At 50.1% G+C, this 16,812-nt stretch overlaps 3 protein-coding genes across 3 annotated transcripts; 1 reads left to right on the top strand and 2 right to left on the bottom strand.

Annotated features, from left to right (window-relative positions):
- Window positions 1–1,192: 1,192 nt before the first annotated feature.
- Window positions 1,193–4,540, bottom strand: PFLUO_LOCUS2649 (uncharacterized protein; the record flags this gene model as incomplete). Its single annotated transcript, XM_073779812.1, has 1 exon — window positions 1,193–4,540. The coding sequence occupies one exon, from the start codon at window positions 4,538–4,540 to the stop codon at window positions 1,193–1,195; it is 3,348 nt and encodes a 1,115-aa protein (XP_073636729.1).
- A 1,185-nt stretch (window positions 4,541–5,725) lies between these two features.
- On the top strand, window positions 5,726–7,191 carry PFLUO_LOCUS2648 (uncharacterized protein; the record flags this gene model as incomplete). Its single annotated transcript, XM_073779810.1, has 2 exons — window positions 5,726–6,991; window positions 7,063–7,191. 2 exons carry the CDS (start codon window positions 5,726–5,728, stop codon window positions 7,189–7,191), a joined length of 1,395 nt encoding a protein of 464 aa, XP_073636728.1.
- A 536-nt stretch (window positions 7,192–7,727) lies between these two features.
- On the bottom strand, window positions 7,728–10,392 carry PFLUO_LOCUS2647 (uncharacterized protein; the record flags this gene model as incomplete). Its single annotated transcript, XM_073779809.1, has 2 exons — window positions 7,728–9,733; window positions 10,386–10,392. The coding sequence occupies 2 exons, from the start codon at window positions 10,390–10,392 to the stop codon at window positions 7,728–7,730; spliced, it is 2,013 nt and encodes a 670-aa protein (XP_073636727.1).
- Window positions 10,393–16,812: the final 6,420 nt, after the last annotated feature.

The raw sequence follows: 16,812 nt of genomic DNA, 5'->3' as shown, positions 1-16,812 counted from the left end.
CAGAAACTTATCAAAATTTATTACAGGTGAGTGAACGAGCTCTATTTATACTCTTCAGCATTTATAACCTAGTAACATTAGGATTGTAAAGAAGAGGAATTCTTGGACGCATGAGCGGATCATCAGAGCGTCTCATTTCTAGGGATTAATAGGTCGCTGCTTCTCGATCCATGATATGGATGCAGCATACAGAGTTTCATACAGCGCGCGGCTAACAGGATGATCACCTAAAAGGTGCAGATCCAACTCATAAATATATCTCAGCCTATGGAACCGGTTATGAGAGGATTAATTGGTAGCTAAATATATATCTGCGGCGCATATATGAGTCTCATGGGTGTCTGAAACGCACTAATTTTGCAAGCGCTTAAATGGTACCACGATACTTCCAACCGATAATGCTACTCCAAGGTGGAGAAAGCAGATATTCGCTGCGCATTTGTACTTCTACCGCCCATGCCCTGGTGATGAAACATCAGAAAATCTACTAAATGAAGGTGTGTGAATATATTTGCATTCATGGCCAAAATCCGTTGTTGTATGACCATCACAGGGAAAGGTAAATTTCGTAGTCATGCTTAGGCATCAACGGCTACCAAAGTTGACAGATCAGGGCATTTGTATGACTGTAGTCACCTAACGTAACCCGTAAGCGAGTGGGTCAGGAAACGCGATGGCACCCCAAAGCGTCCAATTTCCTCATTTCAACTATTCACCATGCCCCCTGTTCGCAATCAAAATCCCCAAAATTCTGTCAATCAAGAGGGTAAAATCCACCTTGCAATCAAAGCCTTCTAGAATAGAAGTGCCTGATACAGATTAGTGTTTCTTGGATTTAGGGTTCGCGAAACAATCAAAGAATTTATTTAGGTGGTGACACAAACTTCGGGACATATTATATGCATGAAATAAAGTCATCATTATCATAAGTCTATGAGTTTTTTTCATCCATATCAACCGACCATCTAAGCCTCGCTCGCGAGGAAATCACCCCAAACCGTACAAGATACCCGCTAGGAAAGAATCATAAGGATTAAACAGGAAGTACTCATGCCAGATAGCCACCCCAGCAAGTAAAGAATTAAACTCCACTCATCAAAACAGCGGAAGAGAAAAGCAGCCCAGCAGCAAGCCACCTCCATTGCACCTTCTACCTCGCCAGGTACCGTTTTTTATGGAGGTAGGATTACCATTACCACGAGATGTAAGCGATAGGACCCTTAGGAAAAAGACGAACGACCGCCTTGCGCAGCTCATCCATGCAGAGAATACCCAGTGCCAGACCGAGCGGGATGAGCCAGAACTCAATAGGGACAGAGGCGGTGCCGAAGAGCTTCTGCAGACCGGGGACTTCGGTGACGAAGATAGCGATGCAGAGGGAGATAAGCATGGCGAGGGGAAGCCATGGATTGCGGCGTGCGGGGCGGATAGGGTCGGCTTGTAGGAGGGACATGCGCTTGCTGCGGACGGAGAGGATGTTGCCCCATTGCAGGATAACAAGCGTCACGAAGTAGACGCACTGGCCGGTGCTGTTGAAGTGCGTGAGCTGGTCCTCGGTGTAGCCATAAAAACCGTCCGAGTAGTTCTGGAAGGCGAAGAAGAGGGAGGAGATCGGGATGCCGGCTTTGCGGTACATGTAGAGGAAGAACATGGAGTGGGCGCAGATTGTTTCCATGACGCCGATGAAGCCGTAGGCCTGGGCGTAGATGCGGAGGTTGATTAGGTGGTCTTTGCGAGGGCGGCGGGGTGGCAGGCTGAGGAGATCGTATTCTTCCTTTTCCATGATTAGGGATAGGGACAGGAAGAGATCCGTGAACACGCAGATGATGATCATGAGGAATGAGCTGAGTGGTAGCGGAACCCCGAAGAAGACGTTCAGGATCACAGGCCAGATCTCGGACCAACTACCGGCTGGCAGCAGATAGGCGATGACCTTCTGTAGGTTTTGGAAGACCAGCCTGCCGAGGCGAATGGCCTCGACGATCGAATCGAACCGGTCCAGTAACACCAGATCGGCGGCCTCGATGGCGACGTCGCTGCCGCCACCGATGGCAATGCCCACATCCGCTGCCCGCAGCGCAGGGGCATCGTTCACGCCATCACCCGTCACAGCGACAAAGTTGCCACGACTTTGGAGCTCAGTCACGATCCGCAGTTTCTGCTCGGGACTAGTACGTGCGAAGACAATCTCGTCATATCCACAGACAGTCTGCCACGCCTCCGATGTCAGCGAGGAGAGAGTAGATCCTTCAAGCAGCAGGCTGTGCCGCGAGCGAAGAGTCTTCTCGTCCAGCAGCTTTTCTTCCCCTGCATCCAGAGAGGCTGCGCGGATATCGTCGATGGTGTCCGGCTCGGCCGCTCCGTCATAGATGCCGATATCACGAGCAATCGCTGACGCAGTAAGACCGAAATCGCCAGTAACCATGAAGAACCGGATACCCGCACGTCGACATGCAGCCACCGTATCAGCAGTCTCCGCACGAGGCGGGTCGATGATACCGAAGATACCCAGAACCGTCAAGTCCTGCACTCCAGAGGCCATGATTTCGTCACTGAAGTCGTTGGAGCCCGGCTCGGCCTTGGGCTCGTAGTGGCGCTGGCAAAGCACGATGACACGCTCTGCGCGACGGGAGAGCTTGGCCTGGAAGTCGGAGAACTTCTGGCGGGCCGGTTCGTCCAGCGGACGGATCTCGTTGTGGACGGCAGACCAGTAGCCTGAACAGCTGTCCAGGAGCACATCGGGTGCACCCTTGACGTAGAGCTGGTACCCCTTGGACAAATTGGGGTCATGGTGCATGGTGAGCATCCATTTGTTTTTCGAGTTGAACGGAATCTGGTGGATTCGCTCGTAGGGTTCGAGATCCTTGGCTGAGGCGGCGTCTACGCCGTCAGCTAGGCGCAGCACGGCAGCGTCGGTGGCATTGCCGTTGACGGTGCGGTCATTGACTGGCAGGTTCAAAGTGGTTGGGTCGAAGAAAGCATCGTTGCAGAGAACCGAGGCGCGCAACAGATTCCAGAGTCCCTCGGGGACGTTGGCCGGGCCGGATTCGCCGGGGTATAGATCCTCCAGATTGTACTCCTGGTCCACGGTGCCGAGCGACTTGACATGCATGCGGTTTTGGGTCAGGGTTCCGGTCTTGTCGGAGCAGATGACGTTCACGCAACCGAGTGTCTCGACAGTAGCCAGTCCCTTGGGCAGAATGTTGCACTGCTTCATGCGCCGGGCAACCATCATGAGGGTCAACGCGACACCGACAGGCATACCCTCAGGAATGAAGGCGACAACGCAGCCCATGACATTGTTCAGCATGGCGACCACACTCATGTAAGTTGGATGGTCCACGCGGAGCCAGCCCACCCAGGTGAAGAGGATGGTCAGGGCCAAAACAATAGTGAGAGCGATAATGATGGCCACAAACCGATTGATCTCCCTCTGGATCAGAGTCGTTTTCGGTTTGACTCCGGATGTGATCTTGGCAATACGGCCCATGACAGAGCTACTTCCGGTGAGAACGACGACGCCAATGGCGTTGCCGTTTGTCACGAGCGTCCCCATCAGGGCAATGTTGCGGGTCTCGAGGAAGTTGAGATCGGTGCTTTCGGTAGCACCCTCGACCTCTTCCGCCTCACCGGTCAGAATGGCGCGATCAAAGCGGACATCGCCCGACGTCTGGAGCAGACGCATGTCTGCTGGGACCTTGTTTCCAACTGCAATCTGTACAATATCACCGGCGACAAGCTCCGTCGCAGGAAGGCGGATCTGCTTTCCTTCCCGCCAGACCAGAGCCTCCGAGGGGAGCAGGTCTAAGATGGAATTCATAACGCGCTTGGTCGACCAATCCTGAAAGGCCGAGAAGCTCGCCTGCAATGTGATGACGATGATGACCAGAATGGCCATGGCGAGGTTGGTGGGCGAGGGCGGGTTGCTGAGAGGCTTCCAACAGATGAAGAAAATGACGACGCCCACCCACAGGACGGAGCAGAAGCCACCAAAGACATACCAGAAAATCTTCTTCAGGTAGTTCTCGCGGTGGTGGCTGATGACGTTTCTGCCATCGCGTTGAAGGCGCAGAGCAGCAGCAGAGTCACTCAGTCCCGTGCGCTGGTCGACGTTGAACTCCTGCAGAAGCTTCTCGGATGTCAAGTTATGGAAGTCGAGGCTCTCAAAGTAGTCGGCGTTTGGCTGCTTCTCTTTCTTCGGTTCTTCGGCGGTGGCCACCTCCTTGGGAATGGTCTGGGACTCGGTGACCTGGATGGAGAGGGTGCGAAACTCGATCGGGATACCGACGTTGGCGGCCGCAGGGTTCTGTCTGCTGCTGCGGTTGCTATCGCGGCTCATCGAACGCGTGCGTCCAAACGAACGAGTACGCTCAAAGGTCGGCGGCGAGTAGATGGAGCGCATGCCATCGGCCGTGGCGGCCTCCCCCTCCCAGGTGATGCGCATGATGCGCCCGGTGCGGTCGTTATCATCATTGAGCTGCTCGCTCTCGGCCTCGTCCACCTCGTGCTCCAACTTGCTTTCCATACTCTTGGGGTCCATGGTGACGGCTGTCAGAGGAGTACAGGAATGGCACGAAGTGCAGACAGCAAGACACCTGGAAAGAGCACGAGGGAGCAAGAAGGAAGATCGGAATGAAAAGCAGAAGAAGGAAGTGAATGAGACAGTGCGACCTCTGGGTCTTATGTAGGAGCTGGAGGGCCCTACAAGCTAGAGCTGACCCAGGTGGCTCAGACTGAACTAATCCACCGACCAAGATGATTTAGGAAACTCCAAACAACAGAAGTAAAAACAGGCGGAGCCACGACAGGGGGGCGAAAACGAATTAAGCAGGATGCACCGGTGGATCAAGATGTGGTCACCTCTGTCAGGTACATCGTGCTTGCAGGTACCTGATACAATCATCGTGAGGCAATCCTCTATAGTTGGGTATTGGTGGTATTGTCATATTACCGCTGCTAAGCTTCCCACCCACAATTAAGGTCAGCCTTAAAGTGTGCTCGGACCAATTATGATTTTCTGAAAACAGTACGTGACGTTCGTGATCGAATCGTCCAGCCCGAAAATTCCCAGTTCCCTGGGAAAATTTCTGCGGTCGAGAGAGAAAAAAAAAATAGTTTCTGTCTGCTAATAGGAACAACAAAATGGCGCAGGGAAATTTCTCTCCCGGCAGGCCAAAAAGAGCCCGGAAACAGCAACCGGCCGAGCAGCCAAAGTTCGGGTCCAAAAGCGTGCGCGATTTTTCCTCGCCAGACAAAACGGGTGCCAGTGACACAGCCAGGCAGACTCCCCAATTTCGCGCTTCTTCCACCTTCCTCTGCCGTATTGGCGTCTATGACAGAATTTTTCTCTTTTAATCCCTCAGTTCCCACCGATGCAAATTGGCGAGCAGCGATCATCGTGAGCGGTTTGCTCAGCCCAATCACAGTGCGTTGACCTGCACCCCATCCGAGGCGAGGAGGCGGTGGCTCCCATGGCAAAGCCCAGTACACTCGTCGAGCTGTCTCTATCTGTCTTTTCTTTTGTTGAATTTATACCGCAAGAGAGGAGTAACGAGGAGGATGCAGGACATAACAGTAATTACTATCCTAATAATAATGGTAACTATACGAGGGGGAGGAAAACTCCCGCTATAAATAAAAAGGATAGTTACGCCTCCCGCAGTGTAGAACTCTCGACACCTCTCGACTCGAAAATTCTCCCTTTCTCCTCACTCTGTAGCGGTCCATGACATACGGACGTCGTCACAGTCACCCCGACGATCGGGCAGGCGTGGCGCTTCGGGGAGATGGCCATCGCCATCATCTCGACCGAGGCAAGCTATCTCATGGTGTTCGCGATGTCAACTATACCGAGGCGATGAATGATGCCTACAACAACTTGGCTCGTCACGCCTGGCCGGTCTTCAAGCACGACCAACCTTCCCTATCCTCGATCTCAATAGACTGCAAGTCCTTGGTGTCGACATCATCTACCACAGTCGATAATGATCAGCCTCTCGCATCGTTCACAGACCGATATGCCCGCTGTTTGGAGATCATCCACTACGGCACAAACAGCACAGTGCGTTTACACGAACGCAAAGCCACCTCAGACTCCCAATTCAGACAGCTGCTCGCCATCAAGGTATATCGCCACTCGATCGTGAGCTCGAGCAACAGCCACAAAAACACACGCGCAATAACATCACCTTCCTCACTCAATGATGCACACCCGCATCATCCAAATATCCTCCCAATCCTCGACCTCCTCCAGAATGAACGCGGCGAACTCTGTCTAGTCATGCCCTACTGTGCCGGTGGCGACCTACGCACTCTTCTGTCTCACAACAACCCACTCCCAACCGCTGAGACAGACTGTATCATTGCACAGGTCCTGCGCGGGCTGGCATTCCTGCATGAGCACGACGTCGCCCATCGTGATCTTCGCCTAGAGACCGTCCTCCTCACGACACGCGGTGCAGTGAAACTCGCTGGATTTGGCGATGGCCATATTCGACGACTCTGGGCGGAGTGCGCTGTACCAACAGCAGAGCCAAAAGACCATCATCCACACCCCCCCGCCTCAGCCCCAGCACCCTGGTCCTTTTCTCTCACCTGGCTTTTCTCTCCATTTTACCGCACAACATCCTATCCCAATTCCTCCTCCAAAATCCCGGCCTGGATCTCAAACACATCAACAGCCTCCATCCCCGGCCTGAGTCTCCCTTATATCCCTCCTGAAGCATTCAACAACCGCAATCATAAACCCCACCATAACCCTTTCCACAGAAACAGCGCTACCCCATCTACCTCCGAAGAAGAAGATGAACAATCGCCACCAGACCCCCGCCCGGGTGATGTATGGGCCACCGCCATGATTTACATGGCCCTCATCACAGGCCGTCTGCCGTGGCACAGCGCGCGTCCTCGCGGCGAGGACGGTCGATATTTGGAGTATATTCGCTGCCGCGGTGATGAGGACGGGTATCCGCCGATTGAGGCGTTGGGAAGGGTATGTTTCGAACAAAAGAAGAAATCAAGTAAAAGCAGCAGACTTGCTAACTTTGGGGCTGTTTTTAACAGAGACGACGAAATGCTATGTATGCAATGCTGAATCCGAACCCGCGCAGACGCATCACGGCGCAGGTCATGCTGCAATCTCAGTGGATAGATGGTGTGGCGGTTTGTGAGGCTGGGGAGAGGGGGTATTGATTCGTTGTGCTTGTGGTGATGCTAGTTAGTCTGTACATATTTTCAATGATAACAAAAAACTAACGCTTCCATGACTGGCCACTTGCATCTCTAGAAAGACTATAGTGAGTTAGGCGTGAGTAGTTGTAGTTCAGTGAGTTTGTACCTTTCGGATAGTCCGATTCACTATGTAAGCTCGGAGATCGGATCCGCCGAAGAACACAGGTTCACGCCATGGTAATAATATGCTTTTGTATCGAGCTTATGAATCAATTCATAATTTTATAGTGTACGTATGACGTGACCTAGTTTAAAGTATAGGCTTGCGATGCAGTCGTTGGATCGAACAGAGTCTTTGTGGGTGCTTATTCTTTGCTCTCTTTTATCTCTCATCTACTGTCCTGGTGTTCCAGATTACTAGATACTCTAGGAAGGTAAATTGTTTATTGTTACTTGTCATCTAATCTGGAGAAAGGTAGAAAGGGTATGATAGGCTCGGGCGCATGTCAAAGCCCAGAACACAACCAAAAACCCTATCAATAATCTCGCGCTTGTATTTACAACTTTGACGACGAGGAGCTCGTAGTCAGACCAGCGTGCCCCGTTCTACCATCAAAAGCCTCGGTTGAGGATGCATCCCCTGCCAGCTCGGAAGGCGGCACCCAGAGCGCAGGATTTCTTTCAAAGAAATTCGATGCCCGTAGCATCACGCTGACCGGCTCCGCCGGCATAATGGGAAAGTCCTCTGTGCGGGGGAAATGCGTAAGCCCAAATTGGACATAGCAGACGATATCGGTATTGTCAATGGACTCGTTTCGCGCAACCCAGTCGGTGATTGTGAGGTTGTCGGGGTGATGCTCTCCACTAGACTGACACACGTAGTTGCCAGCGGGAAAGAGTTCATAGTCTCGATAGGGAAGCACCCAGAGCGCCTTTTGGGCGAATGCGCCTCTCTTCGCAAAGATACTATCTGGTCTCGCTAGGAGAGCTGGGCACTGCGTGTTCACGATTTTATACCCGACTGGTTTCTTGGAAATCGGGTTGAGCTTGCTAGAATTGATGATGTCCCAGGTTCGAGAGGTCTCGTGGCAATAGCTGGCCGCGCCATCGGTAGCTGTTTTGAAGAGGGTCTTCTTGGCGATAAATCCGTTGCCATATGGATTTTGATCAGTGGAGACCCCGGCAGCGACTGCATCATTTTGTATGACACTATTAGTTTGACCATCAATCTCTGGGTCGACACGCAGGGAGAAAATATGTTGATGATTTTGTGCATCAAGCCGATTCGCCACCTCCGTGCCATAGGGAGCCGATTCTTCGCTTGAGTGGAGGCAGTAGGTATTCAACATGCCGGTCAACTTGACTTCGAGCTTGTACGTGCCATCAAGATTAAATGTGTGATAGAAGGCATACTCGTAGTTTGCCGCCGTCAGGATCTGCGAAATGACCAGCTTTCGATCGCGCGCTGAGATGACTCGCCCATCACGGAAATCGGTATGTTTGTACAGAATCCCGTTGTCCTCCTCGTGGATACACACTGCGTTTTCGATGAGGAGCGGTGCACCGCTGCCCGAATTCAGAACGGCGTCCAAGTAGTGAATAGCGCCTTTGCAGTCACAGCCGAGTTTGAGGGAATTGGTCATGAAGCCGGCGCCGTATTCTCCGATGTCGAATGCATGTTTCTTGTGATGTGGTGTCTTGGGGGACCCATATGGGACGAACATTTCGACGACACTCAGCCTGTTGAATATACTGCGGTAGTTGTCGCCGTTTCCATGCACATCATGTGGATCCCGCATACGGATATCCGACAGGACCAGGCCCTCCCGGTAGTTGAAGCCAATATGCATCTTCAAGTTGGCCCACTGGATTTCCCTTCCGCGCATGGTAAAAGAAACTCCTTCAGGCTGGGTAATATGAATCGGCTTGAGGAGGTTGTGCTGATAGATACTCCGGTCCACTAACTCTGGGAGATAGTTGTGTCCTTCCATGGGAATAGGCGTGCGCTCGCCATTGACGGTCCGGATATCCACCGAAAGAACCTCTTCGCGCTCCGTATCTGCAATAACGATAAAATCCAGCGGGTGGGCGTATTGATTGTCCGACGGTGATGCGCGATAGTACGGAAGCGCCTGCTGCAATCTCCTCTCGAAACCCCAGCGTTCGTCTACTCCAATCGCCCATCCGTCAAAGAAGACTTTCGACATATCCGTAATTCCAAGCCCTTTGCAAGCCTCTGTGACTTGAGGATGAACTCTGGCGATTCGTTCGATGACATCCAGATCTTCGAGGGTTAGTATAGGCATGACGTTCTTAAGGTTCTTCCAAGAATCGATTTTTTGCGTATTTAGATTGACAATAACTTCTGATACTTGCTGTGTGCCACGGGAAATGGTAATTGACAGAGAACGCCGAGTCGGACGCTGTCCCTCAAAGTCGCGGAAAGCGACATATTCGGCTTTTGGTGGTTCGAGGAGCGTGATGCTGTTGAACTTCAGAACTGTCTGGGCGGAGGCGCGGATGAGGGCTGCCGTGGCTGAGATTTCGGCAGCTGACAATGGATCTGTGCCAACAATGAGACCTTTGACTGATTAATCTGTGCAAGATCGGTGTAGGTTACCTAAAGGGTGCGTTGAGTCAACTCCGGGTGGCAGCGCCCTGGTGCTGCAACCGCAGGTGATTTGGTTGGCTTGCGAGTTGGTCATTTCTTTTTTCTTATTAACAAAACCAATATCCAGTCGCTTTTGGGGCATTCAAATATGAAACATATGGATAGGACCTCTTTTATACCTTCGATCTTCAAAGACGGAAACGACCGATACGCCAGCTGGAGAGGACAATATTACCAGATAGCAAACCCAGCCAACTGTATTTCCATTTAAAGGCAGTAATTAGAGTTTCTCGGTTCGGCATGTCCGAATTAAAAATGTTTTGTGCTATTTATGCAATTGTGTCGGGGCCCCCGACAGTTTCAAGAATACACTAACTTTCCTCTTATATCACCCCAGCCAATAAGGATCAAAAAGTCATGAAACCTAGTAAATAATATAGGTTGATAATTATTACAAAGAAGAAGCAACTATTTGGCATTGTTAGTTTCATCCGTCCGTCCTCCTTCGCGTGGCTCTTTACGTAGCCCGAGGGCTTGGTGTTGGAGCTAAGTATGTTTCCAGGCCTGAGTTTCTTACTGTGAGAGCCCATACGCGGATTTAAACGGATCATGTATATTTTTAGTTTTATAAGATATGTTATAAAACCCTTAAGCTATCAGGATGAAGCTGGGCTCATTCGGATTTCTTGTCACGAGTCACATTTTCTGGCTCCGGCCCAATCTGCATTTCCGGTACAGACTCTAATTGCCGCGCGTGTTCCATTTCCAGTATTGCAGCATTGGTCTGTAGGTATGTCTGCTTTCCTCGGACAAACCAGAAGAATATTGCGACTACTATCATAACGGCGAAAACAGCAATGGCATAATTCATATCCGAGGCGGTAGGTTGTGGGGAGTATGGAAAGAAGAAAAGTACCGTCGTCACAGAGCAATAGATCAAACTGACCCAATTGATAAGCGGTCCCCAACGGCCAAGCTGAATGCTTGCTGGTGGCAACTTGTCACGACCCACAACCACAAGAGTGAGGATCGGGATAGTATAAGATATGGTTAGCGCGATCGTACTGACGCTCAAGATAGCCTGCAAAACGGTCGTCGAAAACATATAGAGAACTCCGACCAGCGAAATGATCACTCCTTGGGCCCAGAGCGCTCGCACGGGAGCTTTCCAGGTCTCATCAACGTGAGCGAGGTAGTCGCTCCATGGCAATCCCCCATCTCGAGCAAAGCCCCAGGTGAGTCGAGAAGCAGCCGTCAACATCACTGTGCCTTGACCGAGCCCATTGAATATGAACAAGGAAATCAGAGACAAGGTGGCCTTCATCCCAACAGTCTGTAACATCAGTTCAACAAAAGGTAGCCCAGTTGGTGGGTTGATGACTTTGTCTATATTTTGAATGCAAAATAGGCAGATGACCATGAAGCATATGCCAGATGTACCACCAATAATAATCGACAGATTAATGACTAGGGGACCGTTCTTCCGCGGCCTCGGGAGCTCTTCAATCATGTGTAGAGTCGAATCATATGCGGTCAACCCATAGGCACCCTGGAGAAGTCCGAGAAAAAAGACCAATCCGTCAGCCCAGCCGGTGAGATTAATCCACTTGCCAAAAGCGAAGGACGGTGGTTGAAATTCGAGGTCCGAACGGACCCCAACAGCGATGAGCAAGGCAAGGCTGAAGACAAAAAACAGGATGACGAAACAGCCGCCCACGAAGTTATTCAGCCAAGGAAGCCACCAGTCTCGACGACACGACACCACATTGACAGCGGTGAAAAACAACGTCACACCAACATACATGAGAAACTGGACATATCCGGTATTTGCAGGCGTCCAGTCCTGATCGACAATAACCTTCATTTGCAACAAGAATTGCCCCATGAAGGCAACTTGGGAGGCGGTTATCGTCCACCACCCAAATGTAGTAATCCACGCACACATGTAGGAGCAAAACCTCCCCCAAGGACCCTCCCACAATCGATAGGTCCAATATGCTTGGCCGAGAGTAGTCGGCATACTGCTGCACATTTCTCCCAATGAAAGGCCAACGCAAAGATTGCAGATACTGACTAGGCAGACTCCCCAGATGATATCAATAGGACCGCCATTGACTAGGCCACTGGAGAGATCCTGTGCAAAGGCCGACCATGTTCCCAGAGCACAAAATGACATAGCTAGCATGCTCCACACGCTGAACTTCCGGGATAAGGTTTGGTCATGACCCGTTGCAGCAAGATCAAGGACATCTTGAACGCTCTGGTCTACCCCTTCGAGGTCAATATGTTTTTCCAAAAAGCGATTGGCGTCCATTGTTGTTGAACAGCGCGACTGGCGTAGATTAACGCAAATGGAACTTTTTCGACAACCAGTCAATATTCGAAAAAAATCACAGAATTATCTTCCGTATTGCATAGAGTGTGTACCCGGGGAGATTTATTATTTTATATAGCCTGCTGTAGGCGCGATATAATAAGTTTCAACTTTTCAATAATAATTAGCCTAGGAAGGCATATCTCTGTCGGCCCGCCCGACAAAAGTGCACGTCACGTATATCTTTTGTCAGAGTACGAGACTCCCGTAGTCATGTTTCCAGATAACCCCGCGACTTGATGGGTTTTGCGGGGGTTAGAGCCATTGAGTGGAGAACCAGCTAAGGCTTTATTTAGCGGAAAAAATCAAGCTTATCAATGAACATTTCATAAAGCTACAACTTCAAGACAGATATTTTGAAAATGGTATGACCCAATCACGTATCCCCAACTAACCTTCACCCTTATCCATGAAAAGTCCACAACTATTGCCATATCCAGTACATGCTTCCATGCCACATATACGCACCCTACAAGCAGCTGTAAGTATCATTCTTCACGTAGAGTACACAGACTGACACTTACATAGTTGTCTTTCTCAATATGAAGGCTTCGGTACTGAACTAGTTTGGCCTACACCCTGTTGGTATGGCGCCGATGTCTGGTTGTTTGTTTCAATTTCGACTGGGTGCGGGGCTCGTTCGGCGTTCTGTCCTTTATGCTGCTTCCCCTTGTACTTTTTGACGAGGAAAGTAGTAAGACACATGTTGCTGCTTCCCTTTTAATGTGCTGTTGAAGGAGTTGTAGTTAAGGACCAGTTCGGCTGGAGGGGATGTAGTAGAAACGGAGAAGAATACGTAAAAATATCAGAGTACTCAAAAGCTCTGAGTGCCTGAAAGACGAAATGATTCGAAGATTCGTGCAGAAAAATGGAATTTGGCCTGGATATATATTCTAAGCCCAGAATCATCTGACTAGTCGATAAGTGCAATTGAACAAACTCGGAAACCAATGCGAAGCACGCCTCAGCCCTTTCGTCCCTTATTCTCAGCTGGCTACCCGGAACTGCCTTGATTTCCACTATCATTGTAAGAGAACGGTAGGAGGCTAACCCAATGCGGTAGCACATGCGAGTATATTGCGTAGCCACTTTGTACCAGCGCGAGCAGTGTTTACTACCCACGTGTTTTTAGGCCAATAGGACGTAAGTTCGTAACTAAACAGCAATAACTATCGCAAACAAATCAGAAGCTAGTACAACGCTCCCAAGATAGCTCACTCACACGACGGATCACGTGTCTTCACTTAGTCATATGGATCCCGCCGAGCCTCGTCCCTTGAGTAAACACAGCCTCGCGCGGCCACTTGTCACGTCTTGCTGTGCTCGGTCCACCTTTTTCTTCGACTGATTTGGAGCCTTTCCGCTATGCTCACTCGCCTCAAACGGACACTTCGCCGACTGCTCCGTTCGCGCATCGCCCGGTTTCTCGCTCTGACAATCGCAACATGGAATATAGCCGAAGTCCTGCTGGTTCGCCATCGATTGTATAACGCCGATAACGCTCAGCCCGACCTTTCAAGGAGATATGAACGCATCTATATCGCCAGTATCCACTGGAATAATGGACCGGTCCTTCGAGATCATTGGAACGATGCTGTGGTCAAGCTAGCGGAGACAATAGGCCCGGAGAATATCTTTGTTAGTGTCTTTGAGAGCGGAAGCTGGGATGACTCCAAGGCCGCTCTTCTTGAGCTAGACAGTGCGCTAGATCGCATTGGTGTACGCCGGAACATCACAGTTTCAGATGTAACACATGCAGACGAAATAGCCGCGCCCCCAGCAGAGCATGGCTGGATTGACACGCCGCGTGGCCGGAAAGAATTGCGACGCATCCCGTATCTTTCTCGTTTGCGGAATATATCGCTGCAACCGATGTATGACCTCCTACGTGAAGGGGTGACGTTCGATCGTATATTGTTCTTGAATGATGTGGTATTCACAGTATGCGACTCGATCCCCCCAAAGCATGGTAGTATATGTACAGTTCATGAATCTAATTTGGCGCAATTCATCTAGACTAACGATGTGATGACGCTTTTAAACACCAACCACGGTGATTATGCGGCGGCATGCTCACTGGACTTTTCCAAGCCGCCACGCTATTATGATACCTTTGCATTGCGAGACTCCGATGGTCACAAGCACTTGATGCAAACATGGCCATTTTTTCGATCATCTAAATCTCGTGCCGCGATGAAGAGCATGTCGCCTGTCCCCGTGAAGAGCTGCTGGAATGGCATGGGTGAGTGATCTTCTGTATTCTTCAAGACCCAAACAGATATGCTTGCCTGGGGGCTGTGTCCATCTCGCATCGGTTAAATTGATTAAAAAAACTAATATTGGTCATGTGTCTAGTTGCCATGCCCGTGGATCCATTTGTTTCCGATCCCCCTCTGGAATTTCGAGGTGTCCCAGATAGCCTTGCCGCTTTCCACGTGGAAGGCTCTGAATGCTGCCTGGTACATGCGGATAACCCACTCTCGAGGAAGAAAGGTGTCTATCTCAATCCTAAAGTGCGTGTTGGCTATAGTGGTCCCGCGTATTCCTCCGTCAACCCAGCACAAGGATGGCTCTCTCCTCGGGAAATCTTTCTGTCTGGATGGGAGAACCGTTTCCGGCGCCTGTTTACAACGCTTATATTCGAAGACTGGGCAATACAACGAATTGTCTCAAATTGGAAGTCGCAAGACAAGAGACATGAGGAGCCAGGCGAGTTTTGCTTAATTAACGAAATGCAGGTTTTGGTCTGGAATGGTTGGGCTCATGTATGATAAAACGGGGTTGAAGCAAACAAACATAATTCAGGTATAGTCGGGCTGCCTATCGTTTTGTAAGATTCCTGTTCAACAGTATAGACTAGCCACCACTACGATCCTAACCTTGCTTTCTGTATACACATATTGAATTCTTAGCATTGGAGCGAGGAAGAAGACACAAGCTCAATGATATACTTGGCAGAGGAAATACGGATGTTCAGTTTACATGGAATTGTTTATTTCGATTCCCGCTCATTTAGATATTTGAATTCCGAGACTGTGATTCAGATACTTAGAATCGTGACAAATCGGACGTAGCACAACTGCACGGGTTATGCGTACGTTACATTTTCTTTTATATGATAACCTCTAGCTTTAAGGGCACTGCTATGGAAAACAAATTGTAAACGATCTTCTCTCTCCCGAACAGTGACATTCGCCCCGAACACCTTCGTCGTTGTGATCCCAGCGCCTGTATTTTCCAATTCGGCAGCATAGTGAGAATTCATCGCCAAAGCTGTCATCTCAGCAGCAGAGCCCCAGCTGCCAGATGACACTCCTTTCAAGTTTATGAAAATCAGGTGTGATATGAAGACAAAGACGTAAACACCGAGAACTATCATCATCGCAACCTGGACCGTACCTGAAGAACTATATGCATAGCCGTTCACGGTTGCTTGCACGTTGAATTGTGTTGCGTGCTTCTTAGCGGCAGCGGAAATGTCAAACGCATCGCCACCAGGTCCTATTTTGTGGTTTTTAGGAAGAATTTCCGAAGCCCATTCTCCACCTGACCACTCGTCGTTGGGATCAATAGGACCTTTGAGATTCCAAAGTAAGCTGGTGTTGTAGCTGAGACGGCTCATGCCGTTGGCAACCAATGTTGTGATAATACTTTCGACAATTTGTTCGAGCCAGGCGCTGTCGGAAGTTAAAGTAGTGTTCCAGATCCCTGCTGTCTGGGAAATCGGAGACAGAATAGTGTGATTTGTATCCGGAATTTGCGGCGTAAGATAATTCGCCCAGTTTGCTTTCAACATGATTCGAGGCCAATCGCTGTGGAACGTGCCGTTCGAGTCAAATTCAGATGGCATTCCCGTGACATACTTGATGTAGTCACGGGATGCTTGCAACGCACTAGGGGCGAACCTTGCATCGATGCTGCACGGGAAAAATGTCCCATTGGAGGAGGCATTCGTGCTTGGAAGAACAAAAATCGCTCCCAGAGAACCCGAAATGCTCTCTAGAAGCGCGGGATCATCCACCCAGACAATCGAAGGAGGTAGTCCAGGCTGTAATTGAGAGTATACTTTGCTCAAAACAGTCTGGTCTCCGTACATATTAAACCAATCCTCAGTATTAGCCCAGCTCGCAGCAGCTGTATTTGGACCTGCCATTAAACTGAGAGCATTAAGATCAGGAAATGGTAATGTCGTGGTTTTGTCCACAAAATGCTAGGGCCATTGGCTGTGATGTATGGACAACAAAGTCCGCATCGTTTCGATATCTGAATGAGCTTTTAGTGAACTGAGCAGCATATGCCCACAACCTGCTAACTTCGGCAACGCCATCTGCAATCGCAGATATTGGCGACGATGCGACCGTATAGGCATTGCCCCAAATGATCTGTTCGGTTTGACCATTCACATTGCGTGATAGTGTTAAAAACTGGCGAAGTGAATATGGACTTGGTGTGGTCCAGCTTTCAGGCATACTCCCCATATTGGCAAGTCTTGGCCAGTATGAATAATAGTTGTCATTCAAATCTTGCCAAGCACCCGCTGGACAGGCCAAATCTCCATAATCAACGCTGCAGTGGGACAGTTCTGGCGAGTCGTCGATTGTCGTGGGAAAAAGAGAGGTCGAGTTGACCCAGACCAATGTTCCTCCAGCGGGCCAGT

Source organism: Penicillium psychrofluorescens (assembly GCF_964197705.1).
Source record: "Penicillium psychrofluorescens genome assembly, chromosome: 2".
NCBI classification, from domain to species: Eukaryota; Fungi; Ascomycota; class Eurotiomycetes; order Eurotiales; family Aspergillaceae; genus Penicillium; species Penicillium psychrofluorescens.
Note: the sequence above shows the minus strand (reverse complement) of the source record. Positions and strands in the feature narration are given on the sequence as shown.